The sequence below is a fragment of the Saccopteryx bilineata genome, chromosome 3 (genome assembly GCF_036850765.1).
Source record: "Saccopteryx bilineata isolate mSacBil1 chromosome 3, mSacBil1_pri_phased_curated, whole genome shotgun sequence".
In the NCBI taxonomy this organism is placed as follows: Eukaryota; Metazoa; Chordata; class Mammalia; order Chiroptera; family Emballonuridae; genus Saccopteryx; species Saccopteryx bilineata.
Genome location: NC_089492.1, coordinates 191,698,153 through 191,722,320, shown reverse-complemented (window position 1 = coordinate 191,722,320; position 24,168 = coordinate 191,698,153). Strand labels below are relative to the sequence as shown.

The following is a 24,168-nucleotide window of genomic DNA, read 5'->3' as shown; positions in this document are numbered from 1 at the left end:
GAGGCAAAGGAATCTCTTCCTTTGCCCTTCAGAAAGAAATACATGGGGAAAGGCTGCCTGGAGTCACATCAGAAGCCACAGCTTTTAGTCTCTGCAGCATCCTTTTGGCTCACAAAGGCCCAGCCACATCTGGCCCCACTGCGGCGTGGAAAGAAAGTACAAACCAGACAACCTATTTCTCAGGTAGCAGGCTATCTTTTTTTTTCCTTTTTTTCCAAATGTGAGGAAGGGACATAGAGAGACAGACTCCTGCATGCACCCAAACCAGGATCCACCTGGCAACCCTGTCTAGGGCCAATGCTCTGCCCGTCTGGGGCCACGCTTGCAACCAAGCCATTTTTAGCACTGAAACAGAGGCTCCACAGAGCCAACCTCAGTGCCAGGGGCCAATGTGCTCAAACCAATCAAGCCATGGCTGCGGGAGGGAAAGTGAGAAGTGGGGGAGGGGTGGAGAAGCATATAGTCACTTCTCCTGCATGCCCTGACTGGGAATTGAACCCAGGACATCCACACACCAAGCTGATGCTCTACCACTAAGCCAACCAGCCAGGTCAGTAGCAGGCCATATTTATTGAATTCCCTTCTCTAAGAACAATCTCCTCCTCTGTGTTCCACTCCCACTAATGGCATGAATTCATGGTGACAAGAAAGAGCCACTATGTAGGATAGCGCTTCGCCAGTCCTCACATAAGCAAAAGACCAGCTTGAGACGGTCTCTGCAGATAGTGAGAGGCAAGGAGGATCTTTCATAGTAATACTTTTTGGGGGTCTGGACTTTTACATAGCTGAGGCCAGAGGTATTTGTAATAAACTCTTTTGCCTTCATACTGCTGAAAGAAGCAAAGCAAATTGGAAAGTACTGGGTTGGGAGGAGGGGGTCAGAAATCCAAGATAAAACAGATACACTGCCATCTTTTTAAAAATAGATAAACTTTAATATTCATATTTTATTTCAATTCATCAAATTGAAAAAAAATGTTGAAAGGAACTTAAAAAAATAAATAATAACTGGGTGACACTGCTGAAACCAAAAATCAGAGGCGATACGTTTTCTCAATTAAAGCCCCTGTGTGCACTGGAGAGGGGAGAGGGTACTGAATAAATCAAGTAAAATTTTAATTTTAAAAGCAATCAACATTTCAAGAGCTGCCTTCATGTCTAAAGTCCCAGCACCAAACTGACCACAGTTCATTAATGAATGGAAGCCTACCAATGGCAGAACTACCCCATCATCATGCCCTGAAGAAAAGGCTGAGATTATTAACTCTTTTCAGCAGGCTTCCTCTGAAGTGAGTAAAGGAAAGCAATCATTTCTTCTCCTTTTCCTTTTTAAACCCCAACCCTGACTGTTTCTAGCAGTAAACACAAGAACACACATGCTGTGCAATGCTTCCAAGAAACACTAGGATGACAAGAAGCAAAATGTCACATCACATTGGGTGCTGGATCCTCAAGTTCCACATCCACGTTACTGGTAAAAGAAATGGCTCATGAAGTAGAATGTAAGTTGAAGATATTCCTTCCCAAAGAAAAATTGAGTATTTTGGGAAGTTGCATGAGCTCTCTCTGGCCACTGAAGATGCTATTTTTAAACACTTCCCTGGAAGAATCAATTAATGCACCTTCTAGAACTATTTTACATGCTTTCCAAGGAACCTAACCTATGTCCTAATAACCAACTTCCTACAATTGGATGCAACACATCTTTGAGTACTATTATGGACCAGGATCAAATGCTCTCACTTAATCCTAGTGAATCTACCAAGAATTAACCATCCCCACTGAATAGATGAGCAAACAAAGCTGAAATGGATTAGGTGTGTTCAAAGTCACAGAGTAGAAACAAAGGAAACAAGTTCTCTGACTGAAAATCCTGTAGCAAACCTTAATGCTGGATTCCCAGACTATTTAAGCAGCCAAAGAAAACCCAGAAATTGCAAGAACAGGCTTTAGAGTAAGATGCATATGTGTTTGAATTCAATAGTTCCTTGCTCTGTGAGGTGCAACACATGATACCCCTTCCTGCATGTTCTGATGAGTGGACTTCCGTGACACTTCCTAAAAAGGAACAGCCTGGGAGGGAACAGTTCTGAAGAACAACTGAATTGACACTCCAGCAGTGAGAACTGTTACCTCTCTCTTGCCCTCTACCCTCCCTGTTCAGAGCAAGATGAGGTTGACTCCATTACCTGGTTCCAGTGGGGAGCATATAGCCTCAGCCTGGCTTTCTACTGAGGCTATCGTGAAAGATTGTCCTGGAACTATTGGTTGCTTTCCTTGCCACCATCTAGAGATAGCCTTTCTGAGAATGCCACCAACAAAGGAAAATAGAAAACGAGATTCCTACTATCATCTGAGCCCAGGGAGGGAGCCGTAGACTTCCGACTTAAGTGAACTGATAAAATCTGTCACAGAGGGTTGTTTGAGCTGACTTTCCACCACTTCCAGCCGAAAGCACTGACAAACACAAGTTCATCGTATACAAATGTATGAAGTTTGTTTCCATACTGTAACTATCCAGGTATAATGCAACTAGAAGAAAATCTAGGTGCCCTCAAGATCTTTATGTGAGTGAAAACAGAGTTGGAGAAATCTTACCAAACAGAAGGATGCCCTTCTGAAAAACAGACACTCAGGGTGGCTGCAACCTGCAGACTCTATCTTTGGGTAAGGAATGCTCCCCTCTGACAGCCCTATCTAGGAACCCATCTAGGTAATTGATGACAATGATGAAGCTCCTGCAGGCCTTTGTATTTGCCGTGTAGAAGCTGTGCAACATATGAAACCATCTTACACTCATGGAAGCTTGGGAGCCAACAAAGAAAAACATACCTGAAGCACTGGAGACCCGGGACACATCCTGGGACTGGGTAGAGCGATTGCGACTTTGCTGCCGGCGCCGACTGGTGGCTGACCTCGTGGTGCGCACGTGGATCTCACTCACTTTGAAGAAGGCGACCATGAAAGGCTGTTTGTCATAAGGGCCATCTCTGCCTACCAGGCCTGCAGCTCGGGGGTTGATGTTGAGTCCTTGATGCAAACCATAGAAGAAAGCCTGTCTTTATTCCATGGAAATTGACCCCTGACGCCGTATAACTGATCCTTCCTGACTTCCTAGGGGCTAATCATAAAATTAATGAAAGAGGAAAGCATGTGCATTCTCAGATATCTGATGGCTCCCTCCAAATGGACAAAACCAAAACACTCCTTCCAAAGGTCTGTGAGTCCAAGCAAGGAGTGCAGGGATGCCCAGCCTCTCTCATTTTTCTAGTCTTTTTCCTTCACAGTCATTCTTTCTTTATAATCACATTCATTCCAGCCAGTGAGGTGACTCCGCAGGCAGGGTGTGCCTAGTCTGCAGGCCCGTGAGGGGCCCTCGATCTACCGGACATCAGCACTGCAGAGGGAGGGTGCTGGCAGGGTTCCCTCACAAACCTTCTCAACAGTCCGGGTTTAGACTATTCTCCCCCTTCTCAACAGTCCGGGTTTAGACTATTCTCCCCCTTCTCAACAGTCCGGGTTTAGACTATTCTCCCATCTTTCTCTTTAGCTCAGCATCAGCCACCTGCCTCTGCCTCTGGGTGCCCTCCTCTCGTTGTCACTCTCAGAAGCTTGACCACCTAACTGGCTCCTAGTCCTTTCAGGGAAAGGTTTTGCTTTTTAATAGCAGTTAAGAGGAAACAGTAAATGAAGCCATCCTGAGCCACAGACTCTCCTGTAAACTACAGTTCTTTCACAACTGTTGTAAAAAAAATGAATGACAGCAACTGCTTGCCTGGTTTTGGCAGACTTACCATCCCGAGTCACCACGCTCAGCTGCAGCCCCATGTTGTGCTGTGGGGTCACAACCCACAGATTGCTAGTGGCCGTGATGTCAAATTCCAGCCAGCCTTCTTCTGAGGCCCACACTACGCGGGTGTCCAACAGAAATAGGTCAGAGTCCCTGAAAGAAAGAAAAGATGGCACAGTGAGTAGCATGCTCTCCCCTCAGCTCCTTCTCCCTCTGTCCTCCTGCCTTTCTGTCACATAAAAGATGCCAAAGGCAGATCCAGTCCACCATAAGGCACTGTATACAGCGACTTGCCTCAGCTTGGCGGGTGTGATACCATTGAGGACACATGGATGATACAACCTGGGGAGAGATGAGCATGTACTGGGCTACTGCAGAGACATCAGCTTTCTCCCAAACATGGGGGTCCCTCTGCTTCAACAAGAACCTTTTTCTGGTGCTTATACCAAATCTTTTTTGAAATTAGGTAGACAGACAGATATATAAATAGATGGGGTTATATTGTTGCTTACTTTATGGATAATGAATATAAAGAGAGAAAGCGTGGGGGCAGTAAGGAAATCTTTAAGAAGATATTAAGATCAAGATCAGTGTGAGCACTAATAAAGTTGTGCTTTGCTCATTAAAAAAACAAAAACAAAAACAACTAGGACTTGACAATCTTCACATGTCAGTTCCTGTGAACTAAGGAAAAACGAGAAGCTGCACTGTATTTCTGAGTAATCAGCAGTCCTTTTCTTTTAATTAAGGCATTTGTGTGGTCTATGGTGAGTGTCAAGTCCCTTCTTGTCTGGACCATGTAACGTGGGTGTATGCTGAGTGATTTTAAAGTTTATCCTAGCACAGCTGTGAGCCAGGGCTGGGGTTCTTTGAGGCAAACTCCTTGAGTCCATTCCTTCCATTGGACTCCACAGGGAATTTTCTATATTTCTTTTTACAGTTTTCAACTAACATAACCCTACGGGTTGTGGCAGATGGAATGAGGGTTTCTTCCTGCTCACCCACATGTCATGGTGGGGCAGTATTAGGGGTTGATCACTTTCGTGTGTCATAAGGGCACTTTAATTCTGGGTTGATATCTCAGGGTCACTGGCATGAAATGACCTGGAATTCCCATGACATGGAAGGGGGATATTTTGGCCATGGAAAGATTCAAATCCCCTGGTGCTGGAAATACATTGCAGAAATATCTTACAGAATAGGAAAAAATGGGACTAAATACTAAATTTAATAAGATGAACATCTCAATACCAATGAAGTATGTGTAAGTTAGTGCTTCCATATGCTCTGCCTTCCTCAGTCCTGAAAGCTCAGCAGAACATCCTTCTCCCCATTTTATAGCTGGGGAAACTGGGACTCTACTGTGAGGTCTGGGTCAGGAGGCCAGGGTCAAACGCAAGTACGTGAAAGAACTAGCTTGTGAAAAGAACGTGGACTTGGTTTCCCACAATGACATCCTGCCTTCTGGGATTATTGTGAATGACAACCTGTGACAAATGAACACACTTTTACCTCTATTCTTCTGAATATTTGTAAGGCCTGTGAAACATCTTATATTTCTCAGAGAGGAAAACATTTCTCCTGTTTACATGGCTTAGAGTTAGAAGAAAACTCTATTGTCATCTTTTCCAAAGCTTCAAACATTAGGTCCAGCTAGAAGTAGTTTACTCAGCTGCTGAACAGAGTCTGCAGGGGGCACATCCCACATCCAGGCCTGCTGTCTTTGAAGCACTCTATAACACATATGTGTCACCCCCCCCCTGGACAAATCACCCCTCTCCATTACTGAGGTAACTGTGAGCAGGGAGATGGGGGTGTCCATAGAAAACAGCAAGAGGGGACTGCAAGTCCAAAGCTTTGAAGTTCAGGTGCAAAAAGACATAAATTCTCTTTTGGAAGGTCAGAGGAAGATCCTTCTCTAGCAATAACATTGACGCTATGTGCAGTGCTGTGGGGAGCACAGCCCTGGTCCTGAAGGGAGCACTGGACATGCTCACGTCAGCACAGCGCCCTTCAGAATGAAGATGCAGGGAGAATTTTGGGGCCCGAGGTTGCCATGGAGGGAGAGGGCCAGTGTATGAGCCCACTATCAAGGTCACTTGTTGCTATTTATAGAGCTTCAATGATATACATAATTTTTAAGGTCTTGTCACAAAGATAGAGAAAAATACAGTCCAAGGTATGAATGAGGCATAGCTGGTAGAAAGAACTAGAGTGAGCTTTGATTTTTTAAAAAGTAGGGTTTATGATAAAGGAAATGGGAGTCTATTATAAGAGGAAATGGGGGCTGGGTAGAAGGCCACCTTCCAAAGACAAGAGAGAGAAAGCAGAGAAAAGGAGAAAGAAGAAGGGTATGATTAAATAAGGAGAACAGAAGTCAGAAGCTCAACTTGGGGCAGAGGTGGAAGTGTTGATAAGGTGTAATAATCACGATGTGGGAGAAATGAAATCTGCAGGGATGGTGGGGATTGGTGGACACAGGGAGCACACGTTTCTGTCTTGACTCCGTTCTTGAGTCAGGCTGGGCCCCCAGGAGTTCCTGTTTCTCTGCCACACTACCCTGGCTGGACAACAGGGATGATGCTAGCCCTCACTGCTTAAGGGGCCTGCAGGGCACACAAACACAGTCTAACAGCTCAGGGTAGGAAGACAAAACACTCTGGCTCACTGGCAGACTGGCAGTCTCAAATGTCATGTTTAAATCTAGGACACTCAGGTCCTGTGGGAAGGACTAAATGGGAAGAGAAACAATGAACATTTACTTTGAGCCTTCAATATGCAGGCATGAGCCAGGAGCCTGCCTTTACTCCTCGGGTAGCCTGGAGAGGAGGGTCCCATAGCTGACAGCACAAAGCCCACAGAGGGCAAGGTCACAGGTATAAGTGGGCCGACCAGGTCTCAAAATCAGAGCCCAGATTCTTAGCCACCATGTATCTAGAAAACAGAGTCAAGCCCTGGCTGGGTAGCTCAGTTGGTTAGAGCATCTGGAAGCACAGAGGTTGTTGGTTCAATCCCCGGTCAGGGCACATACAGGAACAGATTGAAGTTCCTGTTTCTATCTCTTTATTCCCCTTTCTCTCTCACTGAAATCAATTTTTAAAAAAGTTAAATAAAATTTACAAATTTAAAAGAGAGTTAAGAAAAGTCCAGGGCACAGGTTGAAAATACTGAACTAGGGCTCAGAACAGGGTAAAGGGTCAGAGTTTACTGCACACAAATGCCAATGTCAGGTGAATTCAGACAACACATGAAAATACTCAGGCTGGCACAGGACCTGGAATCACGTACGCATACCAGAGTCCAGAGAGGAAGGGGTGAAAGGTGCATGCAGGGAGGGCTCCAAGATAGACCTCCCGGCCTTGCCATATTCCTCCTTCTAAGCAGAACACTCTGTCTAGACTGAGACCACCACTACATGCAGTCAGATAGACAGGGTGAGGAATTTTAAGAATTACAGTTTTGGATTTGGCTGGGAACTCAAATGGTTAGAGTCGTCCCCATATGCCAACGTTTGAGAGTTCTATCCCAGGTCAGGGCACATATAAGAATCAACCAATGAATGCATAAGTAGGTAAAACAACAAATTGATGTTTCTCTCTCTCTCTTTTGAAACTCTTTTTTCTCTCTAAAATCAATTAAAGAAAAAAAGAATAACAGCTTTAAGGAACAACTTTGCTGGCTCACCCTCAGTGCTTCCAATAACTCAGATATATCAGAGACATGATTTATGACAGGTCACTGAAACAGTTCTTGGTCTGACCCACTTCTGTTTACTTTTCTTCAGTGACACACAGCCTTCTTAGTCTCCCGTCTCTGTAAAAGTGTAGCCTTAGATAGGATGCACCTGATTTCACTATTTGACCAACAGGTTCCCTTGTAGATATCCCTGCAGTAGGGCTGAGGTCTGCCATTTCATCTAAAATATGAGTTGCCACCTGATAAAAAATCCTAAGGTCTGGCCAAAATGACTACCATGACTGCATTATTTGGACCCTCCTACTGAGATGATAGACACTCAAGTAAGCATACTGTCAAAGAAAATCCTGAAACATGAAAATGATAAAATTTTGGACAAATTTATTGCTTATTTTTTTCTCAACCAACTCATAGATCCAGGTTTCACAATGAACACGTGTTCCATCTTCAAGGATACAAAAGTGTTATTCTCACTGTTATCCCGACTCTTGGGCAAGAGTTCCCTCACATAGTAAGCATCCTGGGCATTCTTAACTTAAAATTAATTAATAAGTCTAACAAGAAATCTATAAAAATTTTCAAAATTTCACTCTGGTGCTATGGTTGCCTGACCAGCAAGCCACCCACAAGACTTGTAAAATTAGTGTTTGTGGGCAAAGTCACTCCTGTGTGGTCCATCCCATCACACAGCCTAACCTTGTCAGTGACACTTGATCAGGCTGAGAAGCAGATAGCACTATAGGAAAACACAGTGGGTCTTAAAGTCTATCCTTTGCTCTTGAAGGAGGTCAGAAGGCATCTGAGCTCCTGGTTTTGACCTTTCCTGACAAATGCTACCCATTAAAGTCACACAGCCCTGATAAAGTACAACTCTGCTTACTACTAACCATTTTATTACATTCTCCATAAAATAGAATTTATAACTTTGAAGAAAGCAGATGTGTGAAATATTTGATACAATGAATCTGTGATTTGTTTCTTTATTTCTTCATAACATACTCCTTTGCCATTTCTGTGTCTGCACTTAATGGTAAACTAAGGTGCAAAACAGCATTCATACCCTGATGAACCAACATTGTGCAGTAAGGAAAATTCAACTTTCAAATTGAATGAAAGTAAAAAAAATCAATCATTTTAGAAAATTAGATATTAAAGCAAAGATTTTGTAATTTTGCTTATGTGATGTATCATATATGAAGGATTATGTCTAAAATTTTACCACTAAAAAGATAAAAAACAAATGGGATTTGAAAACAGCACTGCAACCCAGGGTAAACTGCTCCACACACACACACACACACACACACACACACACACACACACACACAGATTTGAGTAGCATGGATGAATGGACATTATTATTAGATAATTAGCTAAGTTCCCATTGATGTTATTCCACTTGATATTACCCAAATTCCACCTCTAGGACTAGCAGAGTATGAAAGGAAATTCACATATCAAAGGTACCTACTCTGTAAGGGATATTTCATCTTCAACAAACCAACACAAATCACTTTGCTGTCAGAATATTAACATAGCTCAGCCCTTACATGGTGTTTACTATGGGACTATACTAAGTGCTCTTACACATGCTAACTCCTCACTACCACCATAAGAGGAAAATAGTGATAACACTATTACAGGTTGGCAGATAAGGAAATGAAGGAGCAGAGAGGTTGAGTAGGTGCTCACAGTCACATAGCCAGTAAATGCAGTGCTGGGATTTGAAACCAGTCAATTTGGCTCACACATTATACATGTTCTTAGCCATCTTAGCAGTGGTTTTCTAGTTCAGCCTGTGTCAGGATCCTCTGGAAGCTCGTTAACACACAGACTGCTAGGTCCACCCCAGAGCTACTGGGGCAGGGCCTGAGAATGTATATTCCTAACAGGTTCTCAGGTGATGCTGCTGCTGCTAATCTGAGGACCATACTTTGAGAGCCATTGTCCTATAGCATACTCCCTCTTCTCTTTTTTCTTTTCTATTAAATTTATTGGGTGACATTGGTTAGTAAAATTATATAGGTTACAGGTGCACAATGCTCTAATACATTATCTGTATTAGAGATATATCACCACCTCAAGTCAAGTTTCCTTCCATCACCATTTATCCCCTCAGACCCTGTTCTACCTCCCTCATCCCCCTTTCCCTTTGGTAATCACCATACTGTTATCTGTATCATGAGCAGGGCTTTTTTATTATTAATTTCTTCAACTTTTTCATCCAACCCTGCAAGCTTCCTCCCCTCTGACAGCTCAGTCTTTTATCTATGTATGAGTCTGTTTCTATTCTGTTTGTTAGCTCATTTTATTCATTAGATTCCACATATGAGTGAAATCATGGTACTTGTCTTTCTCTGACTGGCTCATTTCCCTTAGCATAATGTTCTCCAGGTCTATCCATGCTCTAGCAAGGGTAAAATTTCCTTCTTTTTTGTGGCCAAATAGTATTCCATTGTGTAAATGTACCACAGCTTTAAAAAAAAAATTTCACTCTACTAATGGGCCCTTGGACTGCTTCCAAATCTTAGCTATTGTGAATAACATGGCAATGAACATAGGGGTGCAAATATTCTTTCAAATTAGCATTTCAGATTTCTTCGGATATATTCCCAGAAATGGAATAGCTAGGTTATAATCCTTCTTTCTTAAATATAGGTAGCATCACCTTCACCTGATTTTGGACTTGAGGCTCAAAGCTACCTGCTCTCAAGATTTCTTGCTCCTCTCCTTAAACAGTGCAAAGCAAAGGTGGCTGCTCCATAAGGAAGTGTCTGATTGTCTTGTTGGTTGACCTTACTGTCTGATTGTCTTATTGGTTGACCTTACCCTCTAGGAGTTATCAACCTAGACTAATCATTATAATCACAGGTAAGGCCAAGTCCAAGGTAGCAGTATTATAAGAAGTTAGTTTATGTAAATTCATGGCTACCTAACCTGTCCTCTTTGGCCACATAAATAATGTTCCCATACATTGGGGTATACTCCAATATCCCCTAGTGACCAAGTACAGATTGAACAAGGAGTTCTGCCACCTTTCATATATGTTATATCCAAATCTTAGTTCTTATTACCAATTCTACATATCCATATCCTTGTCCAGTATGGGGAAATAAAGCAGCAAAAATACTGTTAATTTGATTTAAAAAAAAGGTGTTTCACAAAATAACCTTAACTCTTCCTATGGCCTGTCCCCCAGAGCTGGTCATCCTGGTGAGGAGGTGCTAGCACCAAAGCAATCCATTTCTGAGAACGAATGACACAGAAAGCACAGTTTCCAGAAATAAAAACCTATTTTCTTTTCTCTTTTCATATTTACCAAGCAGATAAGCAGTTCCCAAACAAGAGTTTCCTCTGCCCAACACATCCTGACTTCTCCTCTCCCCCAAATTTAGCATTCTTTTGAGTGTACACAATTCTTTATGACAACTTTAATTCCTCTCTGTGACATTCTTTTCTACCCTGTGTCTTTGTAAAGAACAGCATAAACAGACTGAGGAACAAGGTCTGGCAGCTTCTTGAGCCTTTACTTTTAAATTTCAGGTAGATATCACTCTAAGTATAAATAATATGCACTTTCATTCAAAAGATAAAACTAACTAGTTACATAACCTGAATTGTGGGTCAGTGGTATTATTCCTTTTTCAAGGGCAAAGGAACAAACACTGAAAAATTCAATTCCTGCCTGAGGCCCATGCTGAGTGCACCAGAGATTATCAAGTCAGCAGAGAGTTTTCAGGAATCCCTGAAGATCATACCTATGAAAGCCAGATACAAAAAAGAGAAACAAATGTGGTTGTACATAGAAATAAAAGGCTTTGATATTTTTCTACCTAGCTACAATAGTGTTCTCTTATCTTAGCTTTCTCAAATTTACCCTTCTCTTTAAAAAAGAAAATAGTCTCAGATATCTCACTTTTATCTCAGTGATGATTAAAGTTCACTCACTTCACTCTAGCAGGCAGCACTGAAAATCCAACAGAATTCATAGCGCAATCGTCTAGAAAAAGATAGCTTTTCCAAAGAAGCTATCTATCCCTTTAGATCCTGGAACTGGATCAACTACTGGGTTCAGGTCTTGTTTTCAGAATGATACCATTTGGCTAAGGAATCAAATATCAACATTTGTGGGAATTCATTATAAAGATTTCCAAATAAAAACATGATATTTCAGAGATGTATGCTTCTGACTATGATGTATTATATTAACACTCTCACTAAGAACAAGTTTAAAAATAAACAAACCTATTGGAAGTTATCTTAAAGAAGTCAACACAGTCAATACTTGATGAGTCAAGATTTCAGAAAGAAGGAAAATGCATTATATTTGCTATTGCTTTTTTTTTTTATCTCAAGGCATTTGTTGATTCCTTGCATGAGGCACAGATGCCAAACAGAAAGGAGCATCAGCTTAGAGTCTGGAGCAATGTCACTCACTGGCTGGGATCCTGGAGTTTAAGGCAGCTAGAACTTGAAGGGCTAAGGTCCCAGAGGAAAGGGGCTGCATAGAAATGAGCTCATAAAAGTGATCTCATAGAAGTTTGGGTTCACTTCCTCTAGGACATTGGCTCTTCAAGCTCTGGCTGCCTTGAACTCCAATATTTTTCCAAATATGAAGCTGTGTATGCATGAAGTAAGAAGCTAAGAAAACAAGCAAAAAGAAACTGCTTAGAGGATATAAAGCAAAGCAGACGTTCTGGCAGTCTCACATTGCTGGGGAGTTCAAAATGAAGAGTTCAGAGCCCACCAAGGAAGATGGGCTCTAATAAACATTTTAGACCTTCAGCTGAGACCCCTGAAGGGCTAACCTCTAGGAGAAATGGGAAACCAGGAACAGATGAGCCTTAACCCATCCTGAAACCCAGCCTCAACTTGAACGAACAAACAAACAAACAAGGTAATCTGCTTGCATTCTGTCTGCTTTCTGGAAGAAAATAAAATCGAATCTGGAAGAAGATAACAGTATCTAAGAACTGTTTTTCATAAATAATGCCAAAAATTTAATTAAAAAATTATTAAACATTCCAGGAAATAAAACCAAATGAAGAAAAATCAAGGGAACAAACAGATAATGGAAGTAGATCCATAGGTGATCCAGATAATAGAGTTATCAGACATGGTTTTTGAATCTAGTCTTACATACACGGGATAATAAGTCACAAGTTGAGCCTGTTCCAGGGATGTGATGTTGGCTTAACTTAATACATGTATCTGAAAACCTTTCCTGTAGTATACCACATTAAGACTATAAAGGAGAAAAATCATATTATCATTTCCAAACATTCAGGAAAATGTTTAGTAGAACTTTACACAAATTTCTAATTTAAAAAATAGTTCTTAGCAAACTAGGAATAAAGAATTTCCTTAATATAATTAAGAGTGCTTACAAGAACATTTATAGCAAACATCATCCTTAATGGTAAATTATTAATCCTCTACCCCACCCCCTGATTAAAAATCTGACAGGGATTTCCAACCAGATTATAAATCTAACAGAAACCTGAATGAAATTCAACATTTTACTGGATGTCCAGGTAGCACTACAAAGAAAGGAAAAAAAAAAGGATAAAGGAAGAAATAAAACATTTTTAAACTGCATGATTATATTTATAAATTTCCAAACTACTGTATAGAAAAATTATTAGAAGTGACACATGAATTTGCAAGGTTGCTGGATAAAAGAACAGTATACAAATTCAACTGTATTTCTAAATATGAGCAAAAAAAACCCAATTAGACACTAAATTTTTAAAAGCTAATAACAGTATTTACAATATCATTTTTAAAAAACTTAAATAACTGGAGTAATTCTAATAAAAATATTTAAGACACAAAAACAACAAAATATTGAGAGAAATTAAAGAAAGCCTACATAAATATCATATTCTTGGATTGGAAGACTCAATACTGGTAAGAGTCCATTCTTCTGAAATTAATTTCTAGATTAAATGCAATTCCAACCAGAAGCCCATCAATTTTCTTTTGTAAAAATTGAAATGCCTGTTTTATAATTTATATGGAAATGCAAATGTCTATAAATAACCAAGAAAATCTCAAGGAATAAAATTGGAGAACTTACATACCAGACATCAAGCCTTCTTTGAAAACTAAAATAATTAAGAGTACAGTATTGGTAGAAGAAGAAAAAGATTAACCAATAGAACAGAATAAAGATCCCAGAAACAGACTCTCACATATGTGATTACATGATTTAGCACTGAGAAGCCACTGGCAATAAACTGAAAACAAAAATTATTTTCAATACATGGTGTTGAGTTAATTATATTTTTCTATTCTTACACAGCCAGAATATCTAACCAACTTTAAGAGGTCATATTCAATTTCAAATATCTACTAATGTAGTTAAGTTCATTTTGCTGAGCTAAGCACTTCCATATCTCATTGCCTCCTGGGTGTCCCTACCATGACTCAAACATGTCCAAACCAGAACTCATCTCTACTCCTTTTCTCTGACTCATTGTTTTTTTAAAAATTTATTTATTAAATTTAATGCAGTGACATTGATAAATCAGGGTACATATGTTGAGAGAAAACATCTCTAGATTTTTTTGACATTTGATTGTGCTGTATACCCCTCCCCCAAAGTTAAATTGTCTTCGGTCACCTTCTATCTGGTTTTCTTTGTGCCCCTCCCCTCCCCCAACCCCAATCTCCTTCTTTGCCCCATCCCTCCTCCCCTCACCCCCCACCCCTGTTGCCATCCCATTCTTGTTCATGTCTCTGAGTCTCATTTTTATGTCCCTTCTATGTATGGATTCATATAGTTCTTAGTTTTTTTTTCTGATTTACTTATTTCACTCCTTATAATGTTATCAAGGTCCATCCATGTTATTGTAAATGATCTGATGTCATCATTTCTTATGGCTGAGTAGTATTCCATAGTATATATGTACCAAAGCTTTTTAATCCACTCGTCCTCTGACGGACACTTGGGCTGTTTCCAGATGTTCGCTATTGTGAACAATGCTGCCACAAACATGGGGGTGCATTTCTCCTTTTGGAGCTGTTCTATGGTGTCCTTGGGGTATATTCCTAAAAGTGGGATAGCTGGGTCAAAAGGAAGTTCGATTTTCAGTTTTTTGAGGAATCTCCATACTGTTTTCCACAGTGGCTGCACCAGTCTGCATTCCCAGGAATGCAGGAGGGTTCCCTCTTCTCCACATCCTCGCCCGCACTTATTCTGTGTTGTTTTGTTGATGAGCGCCATTCTGGCTGGTGTGAGGTGATATCTCATTGTGGTTTAAACTTGCATTTCTGTAATGATTAGTGATGTTGAGCATTTTTTCATATGCCTATTGGCCATCTGTATGTCCTCTTTGGAGAAGTGTCTATTCATCTCTTTTGCCCACTTTTGGATTAGATTGTTTGTCTTCCTGGTGTTGAGATTTATAAGTTCTTTATAAATTTTGGTTATTAACCCCTTATCAGACGTATTGTCAAATATGTTCTCCCATTGTGTAGTTTGTCTTTTTATTCTGTTCTTGTTGTCTTTAGCTGTGCAAAAGCTTTTTAGTTTGATATAGTCCCATTTGTTTATCCTGTCTTTTATTTCACTTCCCCGTGGAGATAAATCAGCAAATATATTGCTCTGAGAGATGTCAGAGAGCTTACTGCCTATGTTTTCTTCTAAGATGCTTATGGTTTCACGGCCTACATTTAAGTCTTTTATCCATCTTGAGTTTATTTTTGTGAGTGGTGTAAGTTTGTGGTTTAGTTTCATTTTTTTGCAGGTAGCTGTCCAATTTTCCCAACACCATTTGTTAAAGAGGCTGTCTTTACTCCATTGTATTTCCTTACCTCCTTTGTCAAATATCAGTTGTCCATAGAACTGTGGGTTTATTTCTGGGTTCTCAGTTCTGTTCCATTGATCTATATGCCTGTTCTTATGCCAGTACCAGGCTGTTTTGAGCACAATGGCCTTGTAGTATAACTTGATATCAAGAAGTGTGATACCTCCCACTTTATTCTTCTTTTGTAAGATTGCTGAGGCTATTCGTGTTCTTTTTTGGTTCCATATAAATTTTTGGAATATGTGGTCTATATCTTTGAAGTATGTCATTGGTATTTTAATTGGTATTGCATTGAATTTATAGATTGCTTTGGGTAATATAGACATTTTAATGATGTTTATTCTTCCTAACCATGAGCACGGTATAGGCTTCCACTTGTTTGTATCTTCCTTGATTTCTTTTATCAATGCTTTGTAATTTTCCGAGTACAAGTCTTTAGTCTCCTTGGTTAAGTTTACTCCTAGGTACTTTATTTTTTTGGTTGTAATTGTGAAGGGGATTGTTTCCTTAATTTCTCTTTCTGACTGTTCATTGTTGGTGTATAAAAATGCCTCTGATTTCTGAGTATTGATTTTATATCCTTCCACTTTGCTGGATTCATTTATCAGGTCCAGTAGCTTTTTGACTGAGATTAGGGTTTTCTATATACAATATCATATCATCTACAAATAATGATAGTTTTACTTCTTCTTTTCCAACTTGAATGCCTTTTATTTCTTCTTCTTATCTGATTGCTGTGGCTAGGACTTCCAGGACTATGTTAAATAAGAGTAGTGAAAGGGGGCACCCCTGCCTTGTTCCTGTTCTTAAGGGTATTGCTTTTAATTTTTGCCCATTGAGTATGATGTTGGCTGTGGGTTTCTCATAGATGGCTTTTATCATGTTGAGGTATGTTCCCTGTATTCCCACTTTGCTGAGAGTTTTGATCATGAATGGATGCTGGATTTTATCAAATGCTTTTTCTGCATCTATTGAAATTATCATATGGTTTTTCTCCTTCTTTTTGTTTATGTGATGAATCACATTGATTGATTTACAAATATTGTACCAGCCTTGCCTCCCCAAAATAAATCCCACTTGATCGTGGTGTATGATTTTTTCCATATATTGTTGGATCCGGTTTGCTAATATTTTGTTGAGGATTTTAGCATCAATAGTCATCAGAGATATTGTTTCTTTCTTTGTGTTGTCTTTGCCTGGTTTTGGAATCAGAATTATGCTCACCTTGTAAAAGGAGCTTGGAAGTCTTCCTTCCTCTTGAATTTTTTGAAATAGTTTGAGAAGGATAGGAGTTAGTTCTTCTTTGAATATTTGGTAGAATTAAGTTGTGAAGCCATCGGGCCCTGGACTTTTCTTTGTTCGGAGTTTTTTGATAACTGTTTCAATCTCATTTGGTGTAATCGGTCTGTTTAGGTTTTCTGATTCTTCCAGATTGATTTTTGGAAGATTGTATGTTTCAAGGAATTTGTCCATTTCATCTAGGTTGTCTAGTTTTTTGGCATACAGTTCTTCATAGTATTTTCTTACAATATTTCGTATTTCTGTTGTGTCAGTTGTTATTTTTCCTCTCTCATTTCTAATTTTATTTATTTGAGTCCTCTCTCTCTTTTTCTTGGTGAGTCTAGTTAAACATTCATTAATCTTGTTTACCTTTTCAAAGAACCAGCTCCTAGTTTCATTGATCCTCTGTATTGTTTCTTTAGCCTCTATGTCATTTATTTCTGCTCTGACCTTTATTATTTCCTTCCTTCTACTACATTTGGGCTTTACTTGCTGTTCCTTTTCTAATTCTTTTAGATGCAGGGTTGTTGTTTATTTGAGCTTTTTCTAGCTTCTGAAAGTGTGCCTGTAGTGCTATGAACTTCCCTCTCAGGACTGCTTTCGCTGTGTCCCATAAATTTTGAGTTGTTGTATGCTCATTGTCATTCGTTTCTAGGAATTTTTTTATTTCTTCTTTGATCTCATTCTTAATCCATTCATTATTTAACAACCTGCTATTTAGTTTCCATGTGTTTGAGAATTTTTGAGCTTTTTTGTTGTGGTTCATTTCTAGTTTCATGCCATTGTGATCAGAGAAAGTGCTTGATATGATTTCAGTCTTTTTAAATTTGTTGAGAGCACTTTTATGCCCTAACATGTGGTCTATCCTAGAGAATGTACCATGAGCACTTGAAAAGAATGTATATTCTGCTGCTTTAGGGTGAAAGGATCTGAAGATATCTATTAAATCGAGTTGATCTAGTGTTTCCAATAAGTCTGCTGTTTCTTTGTTAATTTTCTTTCTTGAGGATCTATCTAGTGATGTTAGTGGGGTATTGAAATCCCCTACTATTATAGTATTGCTATTGATCTCGCCCTTTAAATCCATCAAAGTCTGCTTTATATATTTGGGTGCTCCTATATTAGGTGCATAGATATTTATAATAGTTATATATTCCTGTTGGATTACTCCCTTTATCATTATGTAGTGGCCTTCTTTATCTCTTACTATATCCTTTGTTTTAAAGTCCAATTTGTCTGATATAAGTATTGCTACTGCAGCTTTTTTTCATTTCCATTTGCATCAAATGTTTTTTTTCATCCTTTTACCTTCAATCTATGTGTATCTTTTGTTCTAAGGTGTGTCTCTTATAGACAACATATGTATGGGTCCTGTTTTCTTATCCATACAGCTACCCTATGTCTTCTGATTGGATCATTTAATCCATTTACATTTATGGTTATTATTGATATGTAGTTGTTCATTGCCGTTTTCTTCTTTAAAGTTGTATTCCTTTTTTGCTGTATTCTTTTCCCACTTTGATCTGTTTATAACAGGCCCCTTAACATTTCCTGCAACATTGGTTTGGTTGTAATGAATTCCTTGAGTTGTTTTTTGTCTGGGAAGCTTTTTATTTCTCCTTTGATTTTAAATGATAGCCTTGCTGGATAAAGTAGTCTTGATTGTAGGTTCTTGTTCTGCATTACTTTGAATATTTCTTGCCATTCCCTTCTGGCCTCAAGTGTTTCTGTTGAGAAGTCGGATGTCATCCTTATGGGGGCTCCTTTGTAGGTGATAACTTTTTTTCTCTTGCAGATTTTAATATTTTCTCTTCATCACTTAGCTTTGCTATTTTAATTATGATGTGTCTTGGTGTAGGTTGCTTTGGGTTTCTCTTTAATGGAGTCCTCTGTGCTTCTTGGATTTGTGAGAGTTTCTCTTGCATTAATTTAGGGAAGTTTTCAGCTATGATATGATTGAACAAAGTCTCTATTCCTTGTTCTTTTTCTTCTTCTTCAGGAACCCCTATGATGCAGATGTTATTTCTCTTCATGTTGTCACAGAGCTCTCTAAGAGTTTCCTCTGACTTTTTGAGTCTCTTTTCTCTTTTCTTCTCTGCTTTCATGCCTTCATTCCAGTTGTCCTCCAACTCGCTGATTCGATCCTCAGCTCTATATATCCTGTTTTCAATTCCTTCCATTGTGGTCTTTATTTCTGATATTGTATTTGTTATCTCTGACTGGTTCTTTTTTATACTTGCTATTTCTTTATTTAGGTGTTCATAATGACCATCCATTGTTGTTCTAAGATCCCTAAGCATCCTTACAATCATTATTTTGAACTCCGCATCTGGAAGTTTGATTATTTCCATATCACTCAGTTCATCTCCTGAAGGTGTCTCTTGTGGTTTCATTTCAATTGCACTTCTTTGTCTTCTCATTGTCTGTTTTTGGATTCTTTATTTGTAGAGTTGGTTGAGTCTAGGCTTGGTGTTGTCTGCCTCTAGTTTTCAGTTGTGTTATTTCTAGGTCTTCTTGGGTTGGCATCAGCTGTTATCTGTAATCCACTTTTGGATTTGGGCAGCTTTGAAGTCTTGATTTGTTTGTTTTCTTAACAGGTGATAGTCTTGTTTACTCATCTCAGCAGGGGGCTTCCTTGAAACTGTATCCAGGAATGCGATGGGTGTAACCTGATACTCTGAAGGCCTCTTTAGCCAACTAATCTCTCTGGGGTCAGGGTGTATTCTCAGCTTCAGTAAGGGGAGGTGTATCTCAGATCTTCATGGAGGTCTGAGTTACTGCCCCTCCTCCCTACTTCTTGTTTTCAGCTGTGTCTTCTTGCGCTGATTGGAGCTGGATAGATGTCCAGAGATTTCTGATCCAGAAGCAATTCAGCTCTGTTTTGTGAAAGGTTCAGTCCCACCCCCAGCTATGGCCACCTCCAGCATGGATGAGTCAGCTTTTTTAGGTTATCTCCTTCATTCCTTAGCTCCTCACAGTCTGTCCCTCTCTCTTTCCTTTCCACTTGGGAGATAAGCTGGTCTTTTCAACACACCTCGCTCCCTGGTCGCCAGGCAAGTGACTGTGAGCAGTAGTTTCTGCTCTTTTCCCTTGTGTGAGATCCCCTCTGGGCTCTCAGCCTCACCCCCCCTCCATTCTTGTAAGCAGGGGAGATTCAGGCGCTCCCTACCAGGTTTGTTGTGGCTTCTTCTTTGCTCCTTGGTTTTTAAGATCTGTTCTTGTAGTTCAGAGTTGGTTTTTCATGCTGATTTTTCCTAAATTGATTTGTATTCCAGTTTGGTGGTGAGAGTTGGGTGTCTGTGCATCCACCTACTCCGCTGCCATCTTTTCCCCCTCTAACTCATTCTTATAATTCTCACCTCTGTGAGTGGTTCAGAGTAGAATATTGAACTAAACGTTCTGGGGAAAAAAGGGGCATTTGCCCTTTGACAGTTATTTTCTCTCCTAGGACAATTATATTCTATCTGTAAAATAAATCAGAATTGGTGAATTTTGTAAAAAATATAGTTTGAGCAATAATTCAGTATGGGATGTTTTCTAGAACTCCACAAGCATGGCTTATTTGTCCTAAGAAAATGTTTTTCAGTTTTGAAACACAACTCTACAGCAGTATCACCCTGTTTCCTTGATACAAAGATTCATTCTTCACACCCTAAAAATTCTGAAGTTAGGACAAAAGACACAGAGTAGGGCAAAGGTAGGCTTACAGTTTTGATTGTGAGACTGTATGTTTCTCTCGGAGGCAATTGTGAGTATGCAACTGTAGACTACTATTGCCCCACCTTGTAGTAACCAAACTTAAAACAACACACACACACGCACACGCACACACACACACACACACACACAGAAAAAACAAAAAAGCTTTGTTTGCAAACAGAGGAGTAAGTTGTGGTACTGCTTATATCTGGAATAGTGAATTTTAAATTTGGTAATTATTTCTTACTTTAAATGCACCGTGACAGAACATAAAAAGGTTAACATGTACACAGAAGATAGATTATACTGCTAAGCAACGCAATCACCAAACATATGGATTAGAACATGGCATTTCAAAACTAGCATTGGCAAGTGTGGCCAATTTATGTACCAAACAGGACCATCTTTCAGACACTGAATGTGTTCCTCTGTTAAAATTTCTGGCTAGTGCCTGACCAGTGGTGGCGCAGTAGATAGGGTATTGACCTGGGAAAATGAAGACCCATGTTTCAAACTTCAAGGTCGCTGGCTTGAGTGTGGGCTCACCAGCTTGAGCACAGGATGGCTGGCTTGAGCGTGAGATCACAGACATGACCCCATGGTCACTGGCTTGAGCCCAAAAGTTCCTGGCCTGAGCAAGGGGTCACTGGATCAGCTGGAGCCCCCATTCAAGGCATGTATGGAAAACAATCGATGAACAACAAAAGTGCCACAACTATGTGTTGATGCTTCTCCTCTCTCTCTTCATAACAAAAAACAACAACAACAAAAAATCTTGCTGGCTTTCAGGGGATACTCTTTGACTTCTAACTATATAAAATCAATTAGAACTACTAAAAGTATATCTTTAGTCAAACAAGAAATGTAGATGAATGTGACATTCTTCAAAGGCCTCGGAAGTGCACTATTAGCCTGAAGGTGCTATAGAAGTAAAGCTTATGAGTACCTATTATAAGAAGAAATATGATACCATGATGCTACCATACATGAATAGGAAAGAGCAAACATTATTCAGAGCAGGCTTTATGCTCCAGGTATGAAGACAGCTTAGTGGGCATGAGATGCAGAAGAAACGGTGAAGTAAATGAACAAATGGAGAACAGTCTGGATAAGTACAAATACTCTGTATAAACTTATTCTAGTCTTTCTTCACCATCATATCCCTCCTCCAGAATAGCTACTAGCAGACACATGTTCACCCCCAAAAGAACTGTCTCACTTGACACCCAAACAGATAAATCCTTGGGGTGTTCCCATCAGGGCTAAGAGGGTGGAGACAGGCAGCACACCAGTAGGAGACTGCTTACCTCTTTCTGGCCTTTTACCTTTATCTTGGGACTGTCCCCAAGTCATCGAGGTGACTTCTGGGAAGCATAGCAGACAAAAGTTTAGGCCTAATAATTTTGACTTGGCAAAATTCATATGTGCCACGTTTTATTTGCTAATAAGTAAAATGCTTGTCCTGCTTATCTAATGGGATCATGTTGGAATACATGAGAAGATCTTTTCCAAACCCTAAGTACTATATAAATGCCAATTTTTACCAGTCATCATAAAAACATAACAACTTATAACACCAGAGGTTAAGACTGAATTCATCTTAAAGTACAAAGACCACACCATAGCATAGAGCAGGGGTCGGGAACCTTTTTGGCTGAGAGAGCCATGAACGCCACATATTATAAAATGTAATTCCATGAGAGCCATACAACAACCTGTGTACCTTACGCATTATCCAATAAAAATTTGGTATTGTCCCGGAGGACAGCTGTGATTGGCTCCAGCCACCCGCAACCATGAACATGAGTGGTAGGAAATGAATGGATTGTAATACATGAGAATGTTTTATATTTTTAACGTTATTATTTTTTTTATTAAAGATTTGTCAGCGAGCCAGATGCAGCCATCAAAAGAGCCACATCTGGCTCGTGCGCCATAGGTTCCTGACCCCTGGCATAGAGTATATTTTAAAAATCAAGTGCAAAGCCATTCTGTGTTCCTCTGATTTAACTGTGCACACTGCTGGGTGGCTGATCTCACTCTGCTGTGTGGTTTGCTCAGAACTTTTTAGGACTTAGATTCCATCTCAGGGCTTATTCTCAGGTTTTGAATAAAGTAGCAAATGTTTCTCTGTTCTCACTCAAAATGCCACTTTTTAAAAATTTACCTGGTCCAATGATTTCTTACCAGTCTGAAGAACATTTGTGTAGTGAACACAGAAATGGCCTATCTTCCAGGAATCTTTTCTGAGCCTCCCTGGGTCAGGCTTCCTAATAACCCTTTATATCAGGAGGCCCAACACATAACTTATTTTGCCTCAGTTGAATCTATGAGGGGATTTATTTTCCTCTTTTGCAAGGGGGCCAACTATTTTGCAACACAAACATTTGTTAAATTAAATTAATCCATCAAATACTACAAATTTCCCTGGAACACAGATTAGACAAGTAAGTTTCTTGACAAGCTTGGAGAATCGTCTCCAGACAATACAGATGGGGAGATCAAGCTTTCCCGTGGAGTCCTGCAGTTGAATCTGGAGGCCTCTGGAAGGACATGAGGCAACAGCAGCAGGCCTGGGCCCCAGGCCCACTGATAAGAAAAGAAAATCTGCCCCCTGGCCAAACTGGAATCCTTTAAAACATGAAATTCTCCCAGTATTTTCCCTTTTCTATGCATAAAGATTTAACACACCCAATCAACAAATAGCCCCATCCCAGAGAGTAGAGAGATTATAACTCTGCTTTGACAGAGTCATCAAAGGTTGGGACAGTCTGAGATTTTGTTTTCCAAACTCACTGCTGGCCCTGAGGAAGCATGACACCACCATCTTAAGCGCAAGGCAGCTGTTCATTTTTGGCTGAAGTTCAATATAAACCTTACAAATGGTCTGCTAGCTCTTTTTTAAAAAATAATAATTAAAAAATTTTATAGTCACAAAACCAACAATCTAGTGTTTTCACTATAAAGCTTTTCCTGTAGGACAGAGAAAACCATGCATTCTGAACCAAAAAGGCACCAGGGTTTTTTTTTCACCAGAAAAAAATATATAATGGGTCAAATTATTAGGCAGATTAAAATCAATGGCTAAAGCAGTTCCAAAGAATCACTGAACACCAATTCTCTCTGAAGTATCAAAAAATGAAAATCTAGCAACAAATAATTTACTTTTCAAAAGAGGACCTTAACAGTTAAGTCACCTACATGTGTTTTTATGTAGGAGTGAAAACTTTCCATTCATTCTGCGATCTTGGTCTGGTAGAAAGATATCACACTGACTACATTCCACTTCTTTTTTTTTTTTAATTTTATTTTTCTTTAGCTTTTTTATTTTTTTCTTTGTATTTTTCTGAAGCTGGAAACGGGGAGAGACAGACTCTCGCATGTGTCCGACTGGGATCCACCTGGCACGCCCACCAGGGACGACGCTCTGCCCACCAGGGGGCGACGCTCTGCCCCTCCGGGGCATCGCCCTGTCGCGACCAGAGCCACTCCAGCGCCTGGGGCAGAGGCCAAGGAGCCATCCCCAGCGCCCAGGCCATCCTTGCTCCAATGGAGCCTTGGCTGCGGGAGGGGAAGAGAGAGACAGAGAGGAAGGAGGGGGGGTGGAGAAGCAAATGGGTGCCTCTCCTATGTGCCCTGGCCGGGAATCGAACCCGGGTCCCCCGCACGCCAGGCTGACGCTCCACCGCTGAGCCAACCGGCCAGGGCCTACATTCCACTTCTTATTTAACTATTCCAGCAAGAATTCACACACAGCCATCACTGTGAATGTTCAACACCATGATGTGTCCCCAAACCTGGCAAGTGTCCTTCCTTCTTTATTTCTCCCCTTAGAGATTTGGGTATGTATGCATAAGGGCCAAATGTTAACAGTGCTCTCAAAACTAAAAT

At 40.1% G+C, this 24,168-nt stretch overlaps 1 protein-coding gene across 1 annotated transcript in view; it reads right to left on the bottom strand.

Annotated features, from left to right (window-relative positions):
• Positions 1-24,168, bottom strand: part of BMP6 (bone morphogenetic protein 6) — a 265,129-nt gene that overhangs the window by 20,209 nt on the left and 220,752 nt on the right. The window contains 2 exon segments of the mRNA XM_066268456.1: positions 2,833-3,030; positions 3,795-3,943. Of these exon segments, the coding sequence (XP_066124553.1) occupies positions 2,833-3,030; positions 3,795-3,943 (347 nt within the window).